A 19,822-nucleotide genomic window follows, 5' to 3' on the forward strand; every position below is an offset into this window, starting at 1 on the left:
TTGCAAGGAGATCAGATAGTTCTACACCTCTCCTGCAAGGGGGATTCCTTAAATGGATGTGAGCATTGAAGTCCCCTCCTAAGCAGATCCCATCAAATTTCCCGTATTTACGTCCCTCCACTATGTCATCAAAGAAATTAAACAAATCTAAAAAATTACAATTAGGATAGGATAAAAAATCGTTATTATAAAAGTTAATCAGACATAATTTTACATCTCTCGCATATACCAGTGCCATAAAACTTGGGTTATTGGTTTGTATTACTTCTGTTTTTACTTCTGCTGTTATCTTTATCCAAATTGATAAACCCCCACTTGGACGGCCTAAGGGTGGAGACGGCACAATACTATTGTGACAGCTATACCCTTCTAATAACAGATTAGTTGTACTCCAAGTTTCCTGGAACATTAAGACATCATAACAATTTACCCAATCCTTCCAGGCTTTAATTTCTAATTTTGCCTTTAGCCCTGCAATGTTCCAACTTATAATGGACAAAGTCTCATTAATACGTGGGCAAACATCATAAATGGCAATGGTTGTCAAATTAGCCGGTTGATCACATTGAGGGTTTGATGGCAGAGAAGGGTGGGGTAATGTCAAAGCCACCTCGGAATCTACAGTCTTTAAAAGATCGTCAGCAATGGGCACCGCTACAACAGAGTCTTCCCGAGTTACTGGCAGTCAGTCTAAAGTGCCCTGGTCTGATAATGCTGAAAATCTGTTATGTAACGGAAACATAGGTGGTGATTGCAACAATCTGTTAGGGGGTCTGTAAAAGTAACTCAGAGGTAAGGGGGTCACCACGGTAGATGGACCATTCTGAATATTCTTCCTGTTTAGTAAATATTTTACTACGCCCGGGTTCCTAAAGTTGATTGTAATACAATCCCCGTTGATGTTTTTAAACAGGGGTCCGACCCAGGTCACCCGGCGGGCAGAGAGAATTTCATTTGATATGTCGTATCCGACCCCCTTGTGTTTGGTTAACCAGTCAATGCATTTGTTGTGTAACTGTACCCAAGATTCGCCTTGGCCCTCCCTAAGTGGTGTTATACCGGCCAAAACCAAAACATATGGGCACGACTCAGGAGGAAGGTGTAAGGCAGGACCTTGATGTTTTATCGGTCTGTTGTCCTCCGATTGACCTCTGTGCTGGCCTGGCCTGGTAGATACTTTCTGCTTAACTATACCACTGGAGGGGTTACTCTTTTTGGTAATATTTGTGGTATTAGGCAGTCCGGAAGATGGTGGAGGAATGGGAGGCGGAATTATTGGAGAGTCATTTTGCCTTGTATTAGCTTCCACTGATGGTTGTGTCAAGGGGGCAATATTGACATTTAAAGTCCCTGTGGCCCCTTTAGATGTAGCTAAATTACAATTTTTATTAGGCTCTCCGCTAGATAAGGTGCTGGTGATAGACTCTAAGTCTTTTAACAGGCGATCGCCTCTAATTTGATCTAGGCAAACCATACCTTTCCTTTTAGCTTACTCATTTTTCACAAGAGTCTCCAGTCTGTCAAACCTCTTAAAAATAATATTAAATTGTTTGATCATTTGACCTTCAAGTTGTTTAAAAATTGTATCTGCAATAGTCTCTATAAGGTTTCCCTGTGGTTTGGGTTGATGAACGTTTTCATTAGGGAAATCCGTCTGTGTGCAGATTGAATTGGTGCCATCATTTATTATCACAGTATCACAATGATCCCCAGTGTCAGAGCAAACTGTTGGGACCTCTATTTGACGCTTCTTCCCCCTAGACCACATGCTCTGTGGAGTCGGCTGATTAACACTCCTAGGGGGCTGCATCCTCTTGTTTATTACAGTCTTTGCTGGGCCCCTTTTACGTTTCGCTCCTGTGATCTTAGTATTTGCAGATGGAAGCGCTGATAGCAATTCAGGATCACTAGCAGCGTCGGTAGCTATGACAAGAGTATTTCCTTCTTGTGACACAACAGATGAGCTCACCGCAGAGGTAGATTTTACTACAATTACCTCTGGCAGTAGGGGTGTAGTGTGGTTAGAACTAATAATAATGGTCGGTTGGCCGTTGCTTTGGGAAGCCAAAGACAACCTCCTTTCAGTCTCTGCAATCTCATTGAAGGCATTGTCCAAGAGACTCTCAAATGACAGTTGTAGAGATGCAGGGACTTCGATAGCCTGAGAGTCTATGTTGATTGTACTAATGGAGATATTATTACTTTCCCCCATGATAGACAATAAGGCTCACCTTACAATGGAGGTTAGATGTTAGATGGGTGGCCTGCCCGACCACTGTTGACCTCTGAGGGCCTCAGAGGGCCCGCCCTTGTCCCGGGCTTCTCCCGGTCGCCTCCCGCGCGCGACTCGCGGTGGCGAGGGGGATGTCAGCCTTTATCTCGCGCCTCCGGGCGCTCCACTCGCGTCACAGGCGCGCACTGCCCCTGAGGCTGCTGGGGGCTGTGGTTCTCCCCTCGCTCCGCCGCCGCCGCCGGTAGAGGAGACTGCCGCCGTTCACCTCACGGCCCTTGTCCAGCCCGTTGGCGTGGCAGGTAAGGTTTCTGCTTTCCGGTGTTCCCCCCTGGGCTCCTGGGAGGTCAGCCTTTATCTCGCGCCTCCGGGCGCTCCACTCGCGTCACAGGCGCGCATTGCCCCTGAGGCTGCTGGGGGCTGTGGTTCTCCCCTCGCTCCGCCGCCGCCGGTAGAGGAGACTGCCGCCGTTCACCTCACGGCCCTTGTCCAGCCCGTTGGCGTGGCAGGTAAGGTTTCTGCTTTCCGGTGTTCCCCCCTGGGCTCCTGGGAGGTCAGCCTTTATCTCGCGCCTCCGGGCGCTCCACTCGCGTCACAGGCGCGCACTGCCCCTGAGGCTGCTGGGGGCTGTGGTTCTCCCCTCGCTCCGCCGCCGCCGCCGGTAGAGGAGACTGCCGCCGTTCACCTCACGGCCCTTGTCCAGCCCGTTGGCGTGGCAGGTAAGGTTTCTGCTTTCCGGTGTTCCCGGTGTAACGAATCGAAGTTGTACAGTACTTATAAAGTGAAATAGTGCATATTACCGAAAAGGAGATGAGCAGCATACATGGGCAGATATACAAACTGCCCATAATAAAGTGCAATAATAATACTCGGATGTCTATAGCACAGCTAACCACCCATGAGCGAGTCTTTAGGTTCTACTCTTAGAAACGGGAAGATTAAGTGATTTGCCCAGAATGCCGAGACTCAAACCTGGTTTCCCAGCTCCAAAAGTCACCAGCTTTGGCCGTTATGCCAAACCCTCTCATCATAATGAGACTAGTAAAGTGTCATAGTGCGCTTGCACAGTACACAGCAGGTGGCATAAAAACTAATCGAATGGGTGCTGCTTAATATTATAGCATTAAACCTATAATTGCATCTCATAATCATAGAGTGCCAGAAATATCATAATTCAACCCAAACTAAAATACAGAATGTATGGGCATACTGGGAAGGCTCAAAAAAGGATATACAGCAATACAAGTATTGCAAATTAAATAAAAAAAAGTATTGCAAATTACATTCAGAATGGGTCAGGAACCACCTTATCGATTAGCTCTAAATACTGCCTCTTGGCAGTAATCCTCTTTATGACCCAACCCGTTTTGCATATGTTTCTTCAAACTTCTTTAGCCTAAGCATATTTCCCTCCAGCCCTGCAGTGTTGGAACTAGCTGTGTTCTCCAATTTTTAATAACCAAAGAGCGAGCTAGAATAGAAATAAACATCTGACCCCATTTGCCAATGTTGGTGCCCTGACTTTGCTTAGCAACCCCAAAAAGTACTAGACATGCTTCGGGTGTGATCTTAGCCTGGAGACCTATGCAAATAATGGCAAATAATTTTCCCCAAAACAGCCCACCTCCTGGCAGGTATAAAAAATGTGAAGCTTGACGCCAGCACCTGCCTGGTGGCAGCTAAAACAATGATCCAAAACTGTTGGATACATTCTGTGAAGGGCTGCGGGGGTATAATACGCCATCCATCTAGACATGAAAGACATTCTCTTAAAACTTGCCGCTCTTAAAGATTTATACCTAATCACCAAATATTCTGCCAATCGCTTATAGAAACACGACATTGGGTTTTCAACCGATCCTCTCTAAGAAGCTAGTCACATGTTCCTGGGATTTAAGACATTTGATAAAAGTATTAATTGTAAACCTGTACTTAGCACCCTTATTTTCCAATGTTTTGAAATTAAGTAATGCTATGGAACAAGTGACAAAATCCTCAGAATTAAAAATATCCAGCTGGTTTGTTGCAAAGACAAATTTTCTTTAAGAAACAAAGTCATACTTGGTGCCCCTCTCTAAAAATGAAAGAAGCATCAGCGATATCCTTTGATTCCTAAAATGTACATACACAATGGTCTTTATTTTAAATGCTAGGGTGGGGGTCTATCAAATCCACAGGGTAAATTATTTCTTAAAGGATGCCCGAGGTTTTTATTGAGGTGCCCCTGCTTCTCATTTCAGGCTCTTACCTATTTTGAAACCAGAAGATGTTGTGAAGAAACTAATTGATGGAATACTGACTAACAAGAAAATGATTTTTGTTCCATCAAGTGTGCAGTACGCAACAATACTCCCATTGTAAGTATTCTAAAAGAGCCGCAAAATGCAAATTTCCTCATTGTATTTCAAAAACAAATCCATAGGTGTTGATTTAAGTTGTTTTCTCAGGAAACACATGCATTAAATTATTGATTATGCATAGTTATGAATTCTGTATCATGTTTAAATCCTAGCACCTCGAACGAATTTGGACTGAATAATCAAGGAAGAGGATACAGTACTGTGTTAGTCAAACACTTTATAAAAAGTTGTTTTCCTTTTCGATTGCTAGTGGAACTTATAACCAGTGGTTAGACAATTACAGATGGATTTCCACGTTTAAAGGGCCTAGGAGGGATAAAGATTCTTTCTACCTTTAGATAGATATTAGTAATATATATTAACCTTCGAGATCTGCCTGGAACACATGCCTCAAGTTTGGATTGATAAGTGGTACTTTCACAAGGATTTTTAGCTTCATAAGATGTCCATCTTAAAGGAGCTGCACATAAAAGCAACTAATAAACTCAGGTTCTGTGTTCTTGACATCTTCCATTATTGAATAATCTGGATTCTGTGTGTATAGATGTTCTAAAAATGCTTTGTCATTGTTTCACGGACAGTGGAGCAAGCATGTTTTGGTAATCCGCAATTGAGGAAATGCCAATCTTGAGGTCCGCTGAAGTATGCTGTGGTCTTACTAATCTTGTGCCTTAATTTAACCAAGAAAATATCAATCTTTGGAAAATAAAGGTTGCTATGGTACTCACTCTTCCATAATTGTATTGCCACATCATGTTGACAGAACATTTGGTGACATCAGCTTGAGAGGAAACCTTCAAACCCAGCTCTCCAGGTTCCACAGGTAGAAAAATGAACTAGTAGGCCAGATCCTGTTCGCAATTTAATGTAGTTTATTTCAAGGTTTTCTGGTTTCCTATGGTTGCAAACGTTTCATGTGATGAGCAGTGTTAGCAATGACACTAATATGCATTCCTGTACACCACTCTCAACTGACTAATTTGAGCCTGCTTAGTTCCCTAAAACATCAAATAACTCTTTGTTGTACCCTTAGTTTAAAATCCATCTGGGGAACCCTCATACTTATTCAACTTTTGTCCTACCTAGATGTGGCATTCTGGTCCTAAGAGTTTGTAAAAAAAAGCTTTGAAAAGTCAGCTCTCCTTATCTGTTGAGGGTTATCACCTCTCGTGATCTTCTGAATATTTCAACATTCTGGATCTTGTTGAGGCTGCTTTTTGTCCAGTGTATGGCAACAAATCTGCCTTTATTGCTGGGATGGAAGAACTCTACCATGTACTGTATGGCAGAATGGATGCAGAAGTAAGTGAATCTAATTAATCTCTTTGCCATATTCTACATGGTTCTCCGCACCATTTTATTGATCAGGGATTCATAGTCATGCACTTTTCTGGGCATCATCTTACGTATCCAGGCACTTCACGTCATGACCATGGCACCTTTTCAATCATCCTTATTGTGTGGGCTTACAGAGTGCTCTTCCTGCTGTTTCATCTTACTTAGTATCAGTGTAGCACCCCTAGCTGCTCTTGTGCGCACATTTGTTTTCACCTTTTTATCTACGAGAACAACAAACAGATTATTATACGGTTTTGTGTTAATTTTGCCGTGTTCATCACCTGCATGTACGCCTGTATGTCCTCCATTGTCACGTAGATGAAGAACAACTCTCTCAAACTGATCTCAGAGAAAATTGAGAGGATGATTTGGGGAGATCACCCAACACCTAGCTGAACTCAGTCTGTTGCCTTCTGGGTTTTGATGAACACCCAATGCCAGTATCTTCCACTAATGTTCATATGTTTATATATGTCGCGAGGGGGCATCCACCTGATGTCCTTATGAAGTGTCTGATACCCACTTTTCAAATAAAATTGTCCCCCAAAATAGGGGACAAACTCCTCCTTACTTACCCTAAAAAAACAAAAAACAAATCATGCCTATCTACTTGCTTTGTTGTTAGAAACACACAAGCACAGGTGTGCGTATGGCCTCAGAAGAAATCCAAATCACTGTCTTGTTACAAAGGTGCACTGACACAAATGCACGTCTGCACCCAGTGAAGAGCAGTGATAGGGTTTGGAATTTTTTTTTGCATCAGAAAAAAATCCAGACCAAACTGGGCTCCTTGCCGGGGCACAGACACAAGCACACATCTGTGACCCAGTGAGGTGCTTGGACACTATTTGGATTCTTTTCATAGCCCCAGAAAATAATCAAAACCATGCTGGATCCTTGCTGGTACACAAACACATGTACTTATGCACATTCTTAACAGTGAAAAGCTTAGCTACAAAAACTCCTAATAGTCCCCTGTTCCTTCTGGAGCACAACCACACCTATGTGTGCACCCCAGTAAGTATCATGAATGCTGTTTGGATTTTTCTTAGCCTCATTAAAAATCCAAACAATGCCCTGTTCTTTAATGGGGCACAGACATACACACACATCTGTATGGGCCCAGATGCTCTTTGAATGTTTTCTTTGCCTCAGAAAAATTCAAACAATGCCCGTTCCGGCATGTAGGGGGCACATTAAACACACATCTGGGCCTGAAGTTATTGAACACCTAGGGAAACCTGCCTATCCCAGATATTGATGACTACTAGACACGTGTAAGAGTCCTGGGTGGTGTGGCTTGCAAAGATGGCTCCACTATTTCATACCTAGAATTCTCTGGACAGGTCAAACATTGGTTAGAAAAATAATTTTCTTGCATTTCTGTGACAGAACTTTCTACAATGTGTGGGAAACAACTAATCACCCATGATACAGTGTTCCTGCTGATTCACCAATAAAAACAGTACCTCACGCGTGTGGGTGGGCTATGGTTACTGGCACGAGCAGGCCAAATATGTGACCATGCCAAGCCAATACATTGCAATTTGATCTTCACATGGTCGAAATTCTGGAATATTTCTGTGCCGTGGAATTTATCCACCCATGTGGGATACCATTTTTATCAGCAGAAATGTGGAAATATTGTATGAAAGGACTTTTGACATTTGCCTTAATATAAACTTTTTCTAACATAAAATTGAAGATCATTGTAACCTATTCGTTGGAATTTGAAGGGGATTCTGGATAATACAACATGGTGGGATTCATGCAAACCACATCACAATGGATTACCCTTTGACTCCAGTTTTTTAAAATGTCTAGGGTTGGTAAGTTCACCTGACTTTCAGCTGAATGTGCACTTAAATACTGCCGCTTTCCAAAGCAGAATCACCCCCCCTTCAAAAACATTCCCCGGTGTCTAGAGTGTGGATATCTGTCAAACCCACTTAAATGCATACAAGTCTGTGAGGTCTAGCACCCAGCAATTAATGTTTAGTTGTTGAAAATATATGGTTTTGGTAGTTTAAAAAGAGTAGAGGGAAGAGTCCAAAGACAGGTACCCCAAACTGATATTTGGCTTGCAGCTGTTTTTCAAATTTCCAAAATGCAATACACTCAGTTTATAACCCGTGTCAACATTGAACCCATCGAACACCCATACATATCTGGTACCCTCTCAGGAGTACAGAAGAACGAAGTTATCAGCGATATGTTACTATGGGAGTGAGACTGAAGGGAATTGCCATGTTTTTGGAAAGGAATGCTAAAAATCTGACCAACATGTTTACTGCAATCTTGTTATTGTTATTTACATTTATAGGGCGCACAGCTGCCCAGAGGTTTCTTAAGGCCAACCACTCTAGGCGAGGAAGGTCTGGCACCCGGTGACAGAAATCATAGGATGTGTAGATGCAAAAATGTATATAGTAATGGTGCATCTGTTGTGTTTAATGATACCTTCACACCTTGAAGAATAAGTAATATTTATTCAGTCATAATCAACGCTCTTCACATGTGGCAAATGATTCACATAAATGAACTTTCACTTTAACTCTGGCCTGTACCAAGAGTTGGAAAAAGGTGAAAAGAAGGTGGGGGTAGGTGAAAATGTCCAAGGAACAAACCAAAGGGATAACACAAAAAAACTAAATAGGAATGATCACAATAAATTACGGCAGATGGAAGTTACTAAATTAGAAATAGGCCGACTGTAAGCCATCTGTCCGTAGATCCCATCTTAGCTCCACTGATAGAAAGCTTACTTGGATGGCAAGGGGGGCGTCTGAGTAAAGCCATCACAGCTCCTACTTTCTTTAAAGAAGACAGTGTCACTTTTGTTTTCTGCCTAGAGGTGAGGGGCAGATATACAAAATAATGCTCTCACACCCTCAAGAAAGATTCCAAGTTGTGGGGGTTCATTTTTTTTCTTCTTCAGAAATACATTTCCACTTTGTGTGTTTGTTTCTGAAACAAAAAAGTAAAGGATTTGGTGGACGGCCATCAAAACTGTCAGCAGCCATCCACCAAACATTTTGGACCTTTCAAGGGAACCGCCATGGCGATTCTTTCAAAGTACAGAGATTACCGTTGGGGAGGCGATCATCTCTACATTTGACGGACAGAGAACCATCGGGATGGAGAACTTAATGCCATCCCCATCCCAACAGACACTTCTCTCTCCATTACAGAATAAATCATTCCCTAAGGAAACTTTTTTTCACCACATATCCTTAGCGGAAGCCACCAGCCCCAATGATGGAGCAGAACTAGAGCTACATGGAGAAACATCCTTCTGGAAATTGGACAAGCTCATCCCTCTTCTTTTGCATTTTAGAAAAAAAAGGCTTTTAGAGGATATTTGCAAGATTTTATTTAAACAAATGAACACAAATTGCTATTATTTCTAATAGTAATATTTGTATTTATTGGTTTTATTTTCTTTCATTACTTTGCACTTATATGTCAGCACTTTGCGTACATGTTTACAATAATACCAAATTATATTAATACGTGCGCATTACAATCTCAGAAACCTAATACAATAGCTAACACCATACTTATATAATCAGATATTATTTGCATTAAATTGCGCATATGTAGGAAACTGGCTCTGTATATACTATACCAAAGTAAGGTATAGTGTGCGCAGAGTCAAGTGGATCCCTAGAGAATTAAGTAGATAACACTAAAAGCTCTATTTATGATAGTGTGGTTGAGCAGTTAGGCTTATCAGAGGGCTGTGTTAAACATTTGTTGTGCAAACTCAGGCAAGGCATGGTTACACACACTCACAGACTCAATCCAAGACCAATTGTTGTGTCTAAAAAGTTATTACTTTGTTATTTTGTTTTAGAACCAAGAGGAACACAGTTGCATGTAAGTAACAGTTTTGAGAGTAGTAATACTTTGAACTTTTTTTAAATCTCTGTCCTTTTATGTTTGTTGCTAATTTCGGGAAGGTCGTGCGGGAGGGGTGTGCTGGGTGTACTAGACCTGGTCGTGGGCTCCGATAGTTGGCTACTGCTCTCCGGGGTGGTTGGAGTGGTGCCGCCATCTTGGTAGGAGGCGCAGGGTTAGCGGGCCAGTTGTTGTGGCCTCGCTTGCCTCGTCTACCGGATTTGTATAAATGTGTACGCAAAGGCGCTCGTGCAGCGGACGCGCGCAGCGGGCACGCGCTGGCGCGCCTAATGCAAGCCCGTCTGCGCCCGTCCGCGCTGGGCCGTCGCCAGTCGTCAGAACCCCTGCTTCCCTCGCTAGTGATCTGCGCTGCTATTCATGAGAGGAGCTTTTGGGTATGGCCTTTAAGTGTCCCTCCTTACCCTGGACTTTCCAGGAGTCAAATGTTCGCGGTGAATTCTGTGCCTTTGAATTGGACTCAGCAGCACAATCTTCCTGCTCACCCAGTCTACCTAACTCTATGGAATATAAGTTTCTTAGCTTGAACTGCCGCTCCTTGGCGAAACACCACGCCGAGGTGTTTGACCTTCTAATGGATGAGTCTCCTGATGCCCTGTTCCTAACAGAAACATGGCTCACTCAGGACTCAGTGGCGGAACCGTGGCTAGCCCTCCCACAAGGCTATGTGTTAAAAAGTATCATCAGAGAGGGAGGAAGAGGAGGGGGCATTGCAGTTGTGGTCAAGGAAGTTTACTCTATTTGTCTGGATAAGGAGAAGATACCCGGCTGTGAATGTGCCCTTTTTAAAATTGGTCTTAGTTGTAATTTTACCATGTCTGGCCTCTTAGTTTATAGCCCCCCCGGGCCTTCTGGCCTGTTCAGAGAAGATCTTCTGAGCAAAGTCGGGCATTTGGCCAGTAAGGCGGCAAATTTCACCATATTAGAGGATCTCAATCTGCACTCTGAAAATGGGGGGAAAGCTGAGATTGCCATTTTTTTGGCAGATTTGGAGGCCTTTCAGCTGTTGCAACACGTTCTTGAGGGAACTCATGTTGCTGGTCACCTTTTAGATCCCATTTTTTTCGAATATTTGTTTTTTAAAAATGGTTCCACCAATTCCGCAGGACTTGACTGATCATTCGTTGATCACATTCTCTTTGCAGGTGCAGGGGAGAGTGGTTGTGTCCCGCCTGCCCAAGTGCCTAAACATCCTTGGCATAAATTAGATTGTGAATTACTTTCTGTCTGGCTTGATGAGCACAAACCTCAACTACCCCTGGATATAGAGGGGGCGGTTCTGTGCTTCCAAGAATGGTTGACGGCTGGCTTGGATAATTATATCCTAGCTAAGCAAGGTGGAAAGGGGCGTGGGCCCTCTAACCCGTGGTTCAATGACTCATTGACTCGGGCAAAAAAAGGTTGTAAGCAGCTGGAGCGGGTCTGGCGTCGCTCCTATGAGACAGCTGCAAAAGTTGAATATCGAGCGGCAATTAAGAATTATCATAAACTCATCCAGAGAGCGCGGGCAGAGTATGTGGCAGATAAGATCTTGGCAAGTTCAAAACCTGCAAAGACCATTTTTTCTCTGCTCAATAATATGAAGAGTGCAGGCGCTACTAGAGTCTCTTCTTTAGCCTCCAATCGGCAGTGTGAGGTACTAGCGCGGCACTTCTTGAATAAAGTTGAGCAGATATATTTTGGTTTTCCTAAGGCGTCCTCTCCTGTTGTGAACGTAGGGGCGCATGGAGCGGTGGATACTGTGCAGGGTAATTGTTTGACATCATTCCTACTGTTGACGCCTCTGGAATTTGAGGCCTTATGCCATAGAATCAAGTCAGGCTCTCCAGCTGATTCGCTGTCATCTACTTACTTTCATCAGCTTCACTCATCAATTGCTCCTGTGAGCTTAGAAGTGGCCAATCTGTCTCTTAGGTCAGCTTCTGTTCCTAGGGCATGGAAGCACGCCAAAGTCATTCCGTTGACAAAAAAAATCTACTCTTGATCCGGAAGACCCGGGCAACTATCGCCCCATATCCCAGTTGCCTTTCTTGGCCAAGTTAGTGGAAGCACATGTGAATTCTATGCTATCCAAATATATTGAACAGCACAGTATCTTTGATTCATCACAGCATGGGTTCCGACCTCGGCATAGCACTGAATCTGCGCTATTGGCAGTATCAGAATCCATTCGGAGTAGGTTGGATGTGGGAGATTCAGTGGCCTTGGTCCTTTTGGACCCAAGTGCTGCTTTTGATACGGTGTCCCACGCGATTCTCCTCGAAGCCTCTGGGAAATTGGGATTAGGGATGGGGCCTCTTTTTTGGAAGATCGGACGTTCCAGGTCTCAGTACCACCCTTCCACTCCCAGGAACGTGCCCTGCGCCAGAGGGTTCCTCAGGGCTGTATCCTAAGCCCACTTTTGTTTAATCTATATATGAGACCCCTGGCAGAAGTGGCAAAAGATAGGGGATTGTCCTTGATGTCGTACGCCGACGACACCCAGTTGGTAATCGCCTTCCCCAAAAACTGCTGTGTTAATTTGGAGAAATTTAAGGAGGATCTGCTAGCTATCTCAGATTGGATGACGGCAAACTGTTTACAGTTAAATGCCAGTAAATCTGAGATATTGCTATTTTTTCAAGGACCGGAAGCTTTGGTCGGAGCAGTGGTGGCCGGGCTGTCTTAATCCTGCACCGTCACCTAGGGAGGCTGTGAAGAACCTGGGCTTGTGGTTTGACAGGTGACTAAAATTTGAGAAGCAGATAAAAGCTGTTGCCGCTGTCTGCTTCGGGCTCTTGCGAGGGTTGAGACCCTTGCTTGTTTTTTTCCCCCTAGAGTTCGTCAAACCATTGTTCAGGCGTCCATTCTCTCCAGGCTTGACTACGGTAACTCTCTGTATTTGGGCGCTAACAAGGCCAGCACTAAACGCTTGCAGAGAGTTCAGAACGCTGCAGCACGCCTTCTGGTGTCCTTGCCTAGATTCTGCTCTGTGGCACATGTGCTCCCTAAGCTCCATTGGCTACCCATTGAGAAACGCATCCAGTTTAAGGTGCTGTGTATCTCACATAAGATTCTGAGGCATCAAGCCTCGGGTGGGCTTTCTTGCCTGCTGACACCTTACGTGCCTGGGCACGTAAGGCACGTAAGGTGTCAGCAGGCAAACGTGGTTGTTTCCTCTCTCTGATGTTTAGTTTGTAGGCTGCGCTCTCTCGCTCTCTCTCTCGGGTCTCTGGCTGCGCTGGGACGCCTCGTTGCTGAGGCAGCCATGCGCATTACAAATCTTAAATAAATAAACAATGCACTAGGATTTTTTTTGCAAGGCAGTAAATATACTATAGCCTTACAGCCCGCCGTAGAGGGCTATACCGGCTATTAAAGGCCCTCTCCAGCGTTCAAGGCCCCGAGCCGAAGGCGAGGGCCTTTAACAAGGGAGAGGGACTTTAATAGCGGTATAGCCCATCTACGTAGGGCTATAAGGCTATTAGAACATTCTGTCACTAGAGGACAGAATGTTCTAACAAAAAAAACACAAAAAATTTTGGAAGCGTGAGGGGATTGGAATCCCCTCAAGCTCCCTGAAGCCTTTGTTCACAGCCAGAGCTGTGAACAAAGAGACATTGGAATGTTGGAGCTCCAGACTCATACCAGCCATTATAAGCCCAGAGCAGTCCATTGTTTTCAATGGAGCTCCCAACATTCCAATGTTCTAATTTACAGTAATATAAAAACATTGTTATTGTCAATCAAAAGCAATAGCACTTAGCAGTTCAAAAATATAGACAGTACAATGCAAAAGGAGAAAATGTGATGCAATTCTATGTGAGGAAAACAGGTATGTTAATTAACAGGTAAATACACAACTAACTCTTCCAGTCTTCAGGGGTTTGGACCAACACTGAGCAAGGTTCAGAGGTCACTAGGTCCAATGCTAGTCAGTAGAGACGGGGGGCACCCAGCAAGGTGCGGTTTGCAGGTAGGTCCACAGTTTCAGGGCACAGAGCCTGAGGGTTGATTTGGATGTATGTTCCTACATCACAAACGATTTCAACGCGTGCATTTAGCACGCGTGTAAAACATCGCAATGACCATTACATCGGCATTTTTAACAGCGGATGGCGTTTCAACGCAAATGCGTTGTTTCCTATTGCAAGAACAATACCTCGCACACTGCCAAAGCGCACGCGATTACAACGCAGCCCTAATGCCGAAACTCATCAAACGTCTTTAATTGTGAAGCCCACCGTACGCGTCCCGTCGACGTTTTTTCTTGTAATTGGTGAGTAATATATGTACACCTATAACTAGTCTTTTTTCCGGTGAGAAAACCATCGAAGTGCATGCAAAACCAAAAAAATTAACTGTTTTTGTGTGTGAATTTGCCCTAGAAGACGTGCTTCGTGAGCGCAGAATATAAAAAAGCCACAACCATCGCCACATCACTTTCTGAGCGAGAGCTGCTGTATATAGAAGAAAAGTAGATATCACCAGCTGTTTATTAAAATGTGTCACTGCCTCAAAATTCCAGTATTACATCATCTGTCGAAAAAGGAAAGCGCATCCATGTGAAGAGAGTTAATAGGTCAAGGTTGCTCACCTCCTGCGCCATTCTTAAACAACGTGGGTTCTGCAGTTTGTTTTAAAAGCGCTCGGAGTGTGAGAGCTAAAACTTATGGCGATAGCTCACAACGAGAATGCATGTAAACAGCTCAGTCTCAGAACAGACTCCATTTACGGCTTAAACTAAAGAGTGTACACCGTATAGACGGGCGAACCATCGCAGCCGCTGCTGTTACTAAATGTACACAAGAGTTGATAAATGAATCCCCACGTTGAGAATAGTGCACGTGATTTAATCGTGACTGCATATGAATATGAAGCAAAACCATTTCATTACTAACATGAAGCCATTCTTCATATCGCATTTGAGGGGTAAATAAAACATTAGAGCTATTTTCTTCCTCCGTCCTATAGATAAAGTATTTCCATCAGCCCACCAGCAGTATGTTAAACGTTATTTGCGTTGAGGGGAAACTCAAGAAGGCAACCATACAAGACGTCAGCCACGAACATGCAAAGGCACCTTTGTGCATAAATAAAGGGCCATCAGCACCTTAAGAGGCCAGTCTACTTGCTGTAAGTTAGTCAACGTTCCAGATTGGGGGATGGGCCGTGCTGTGAAGAATACAGCTTTGATAAAGAAGGAACATATGATGGCACTGATTTGATATCCAGGCAGCAGGAAGGATGGGTCCCAGGGGTCCAAAAAGAGGTTGTCTCTAATTATAGCCTTGAGTTTGGAACCATTATACATTAACAACGTATGTAACTATAAAATGGGCGGGTGTACATTGATTTTTTTAAACATACTCTGTTGCTACTGTTTACTGCGCTGGCATGTGGTGGTGCTGATCATGGAAGGTGCACCCACCTTCGAAGCTCCTCTCTTCAACAATTGCCCTAGCAATGCGAAAATAAACAGGCATTTGACTTTTGCTGAGGTGTGCGTGCGCAGTAACAGTGGACCCACGCGTTGTACTGAAGGTAACACCCTTCCAAAATTCTTTACAAAATTTCCCCATCCACCCATCCATCCATCCACCCATCTATCCACACTTTTAGCCATCCATTCATCCATCTATCCATCCACCCATCCATCCACCTATCCATCATGCATCCATCACCAATTGTCGCCAGCCACCCACCCACCCATTCATCCATCCATACACCCAACCACCCAACCACCCATCATGCACCCATCCACAGTTTTAGCCATCCTGCCACCCACACTTTTGCAATTTTGGTCATCCATGCATCCATCCACCCATCCATCATACATCTTCCATCATGCATCCCTCCACAATTGTGGTCATCCACCCATCCATCCATCATCCATCCATCCATCCACCAGCATGCATCCATCCACCCATCCATCATGGATCTATCCACCCATCCATCACCCACCATCCATCCACCCATCAAGCCATCCACCCATCCATCATGCATCCATCCACCCTCACGCATCCATCCACCCATCCCCATCCACCCATCCATCCATCATCCACCCACCCATCCACCCATCAAGCCATCATGCATCCATCCACCCATCCATCATACATCCATCCACCCATCCATCATGCATCCATCCACCCATCATCCATCCACCCATCCATCCATCATCCACCCATCCATCCACCAGCATGCATCCACCCACCCATCCATCATGCATCCATCCACCCATCCATCACCCACCATCCATCCACCTTCATCCACCTTCATCGTCCGTTGTCTTTTAGTGGCATATTTAATCGTACTTTTGATTACACCTCTTGGCATATTTATTCGTACTTGCGTGCTTGTGTTTTTCTCACAATTGCACCTCTTGGCAATGCTGCTTGCATTTTTTGAAAGCAGATTTCAACCCCTGTGTTTTTATTAATTTCATCATCCGTTGTCTTTTAGAGGCATATTAAATCGTACTTTTAATTATACCTCTTGGCATATTTAATCATACTTGCGTGCTTGTGTTTTTCTTACAATTCCACCTCTTGGAGAATTCAATCCCTATGTTTTTATTAATTTCATCGTCCGTTGTATATTAAATCGTACTTTTAATTACACCTCTTGGCATATTTAATCGTACTTGCGTGCCACCTCTTGGCATATTTAATCGTACTTGCGTGCCACCTCTTGGCATATTTAATCGTACTTGCGTGCTTGTGTTTTTCTTATAATTCCACCTTTTGGCAAAAGCTGAATTCCACCTCTTGGCATATTTAATCGTACTTTTACAAAGCAGGCTTAAGCGTCCGTTGTAATCGCATGCGATGTTAAAGGCATCGCGCCGTTGTCGCATGCGTAGTGAATGCATGCGATGCCATCGATCCTGCGATGTAAAAGTCGCGGTGCGATGGCACCACGATGTTTTGCCATCGATGTAATGTGTGTTTCCAGGTTAATTTGAGCATAGTGGCCCCAAGGCAGCACCAAAGCGACACCACCAGCGGGACTGGGGTGGACTGGTGAAGGATGCAAATCAGTGTCAGGCGCCCAAGGCAAACGAATGGAGGATCTCGGTCCAGGTCAGACCAGGAGACTGGCCGAAGTAAGTTGGGATGCAGGGCAGGGCCTGGGTACTGTTGGCTGGGCTCCCCAAGGTCAGCGGGCTGAGGATGCAGGGGTGCTTATTGGTATTGTTTTTTGTTACTGGTGCCGGTCGCGATCAGGGGGACCCTTCGTGTTGAGGCTGCAGGCGACTTTGTGGGGTCCAGGAAAGGGAAGCCACCAATAGAGTCGAGGTCTGGATCGCTGGTCACACATCGCTAGGCAGGTAAGCCACTCAGACTCATCCCGTTGGGCGTTTAGTGCAGAGTGGGCTGGATCCGGGCTCCTTTTAAGTTGGTGGTTTTCTAGACAGGGCCGCTGTCTTCAGGAAACCAGGTCTTTGCTAAAGAGGGTCAGTCTTCCTGGGGTTCTTAGGAGTTGCTGGCCACAGGACAGGCATCGTCTTCTTCACAGGCTCTACAAGCTGGAGACATGCCCGCAGGGCTGGGGACAAGTCAGTCGTCGTCTTCTAGCTTTGCTGCACAGCATCTTCTTTGTCCTTTTTTTCTTAGGTCGCAGGAATCTGAGGATAAAGGTTCAGGGGTGCCCCTAAATACTGAATTTAGGGGTGTTACAGGTACCGGAAATGGTAGCCAATGGGCTACTTGCCTTTAGGGTGACTACACCCCTAGAATGTCCCCTCCCTTTGGGAAGGGGCCCATCCCCTAACCTGATGTGGTTGAATCCTTCCATTTAAGATGGTGGATTTTCTAAGGAGGGGATCGCCTCGGTCCAGGGCACCTTAGGGGTGGTCCTGGCTAAGAGGGAACACACCTCCCCTGACAAGTAATTTTCTGTCCGACCTTGCCATCAAAGTGGGGCTTGGTCAGGGGGGTGCGGGCATCGCCACTGGCTGGAGAGGCCCTGAGTAGCATTACAAAGGGCAGGAAGCTTTTTAGACTCACCTCTCTGAATGCTGTTCCTGCTAGGGGGTAGGTGTGAAGCACCTCCACCCTGAGCAGCCTTTGTCCCTGTCCCACGAGAGCACATGGGCTCCCACCTCAGGGGGTCAGAAACATGTCGGTGTGTGGCAGGCTGGTGCCGACCACTCAGCTGGATATGAATGAGTTGGTTGTATTTCAGGGGGCATCTCTAAGATGCACCCTGAGTGCATTTTGTAATAAATCCAACACTGGCTTCAGTGTGGGTTTATTATTCTGAGGAATGTGATACCAAACTCCTTAGCATTCAGTAAAGCCATCATGGAGCTGTGGGGTTCGTCATGACAAACTCCCAGCCCATTTACTCAACATGGCTAAACTGCACTTACAATGCCTGTGAATGGCACAGACACTGTAGGGGCACATTGCTCATGCAGCTATGCCCTCACCTGTTGTATAGTGCACCCTGCCTTAGGGTTGTGTGGCCTGCTATTGGGGTGACTTACCGACGCCACAGGCAGTGGTTGGTGGGCATGGCACACAGGGATGTGTGCCATTTCGTCTCTTATGTGTTGTCTGCACCAAAACACATAGTCTGCAATGGCAGATGAGGGGTCTCTGAGGGTGGCCCAATACATGCTTCAACCCTTAGAGACCCTCACTGGTCACAAGGCCCTTGGTACCACTCAGGGGCGTAGCTAGAGCTTGTGGCGCCCAGGGCTATCCCTCAGATTGCCGCCCCTGGGGTGGGGGCGGGGTGGGGTGCTGGGGTAAAAGGACGGCGAGCACTTGAAAGCAGACCGAGAGACACGTAGTATCGCCATTAATAATTACCTCAATCATGCAAGTTACATGCACATACATGACACGGTCCAAGGCTACACAGTTGAATACACCGGTGACTGGCCGTACAAAAGAGAACACACAGACTGCATGATCTATCTGGGGACTCAGAAAAAACGCATGTGACATCCATCAGAGAGCTGCGTGAACAATTACTTGGTAATCCCCTCAGCACAATGCAAACATGCACATACATGACACTGTTCAGGGATCCATCATCTACAGCTGACATTAAATGACCATTCATCATGGTCCTCCCATTAAATCAGTGCACTTTGTGGTCTGCATAATACATGTTGTTTGCAGCAGGCACATTAACCCTCTGTGCTACCTTTCCAGGAGTCAACCGTTCCACTAGACAAAACTCCAATCTCTAGGATGAACATTAATCACCAAAGTTATCATGACATTTTTATTGTTTCTGAAAATTGTTGGAGGCCAGGAAGGAGGCAGCAAGTTTTTTAAAAACCATAATATACTTGCAAACACTACGCACCCACCCGAAATAGGTACCCAGTGCGGTCACAGCGTTCGCACCGCCCTAACCTGCTCAAGGTTAATGTGACCGCAGTGAACTTATTGAAATATAATTATTTGTTTATAAGGCTGTGTGTCTGTGCTTTGAATCTCATTGTACACTTGGAGAAATTCAAGTAATCAATGAAAAATATTAAAATGTGTAGAATGGAAATCTTACCATATTTGTTCCACTATTTTCAGCAGTTGGGATATTCTGAGACAAGGCAGCAACCATAGAAAGTGTGTGAAATTCAGGCTGCTACTTCAAGTTTATTCTAGTATTTCTGGCTCCCCACAGACACAGCTTTAGATTTGTCACAAAAGGCAAAGGGTTGGATAAATGCTTCAAAGCATTATTGTTCCAACAACGGAAGATGAGAGTTTGACAGGATCATGCCCAACAAGTTACATTGCACAAATCCGTTTTTTAGGCACAGCAAGATTAAGTGATTTGTCCAGAGCCACAGGATACTAGGCCGATTCAGAGACTTGCACCTATATCCCTAGTCTCAAATTCTGCAGCTGTGGCCTAACACATTCTCTGCTTGCGTTGTTGAATGCCTGGTCAGTCATGCCTCTAATGGATGCTGGTTTGCATGGACCACACCCTTGCCACTTACTGAAGAGCATCAGCTAGGTGTCACAAATCA

General features: G+C 44.9%; 1 protein-coding gene across 2 annotated transcripts in view; it reads left to right on the forward strand.

Moving 5' to 3' along the window:
* The window catches only part of LOC144818644 (17-beta-hydroxysteroid dehydrogenase 13-like), a 377,312-nt gene that overhangs the window by 288,791 nt on the left and 68,699 nt on the right, over positions 1-19,822 (forward strand). For both annotated transcript variants that reach the window (XM_078676267.1, XM_078676268.1), the window contains exon 7: positions 4,471-4,587. In XM_078676267.1, coding sequence (XP_078532393.1) covers positions 4,471-4,587 — 117 coding nt within the window. The remainder of the gene's footprint in view (positions 1-4,470; positions 4,588-19,822) is intronic.

Source organism: Lissotriton helveticus, chromosome 2_1 (genome assembly GCF_964261635.1).
Source record: "Lissotriton helveticus chromosome 2_1, aLisHel1.1, whole genome shotgun sequence".
Lineage (NCBI taxonomy): Eukaryota > Metazoa > Chordata > Amphibia > Caudata > Salamandridae > Lissotriton > Lissotriton helveticus.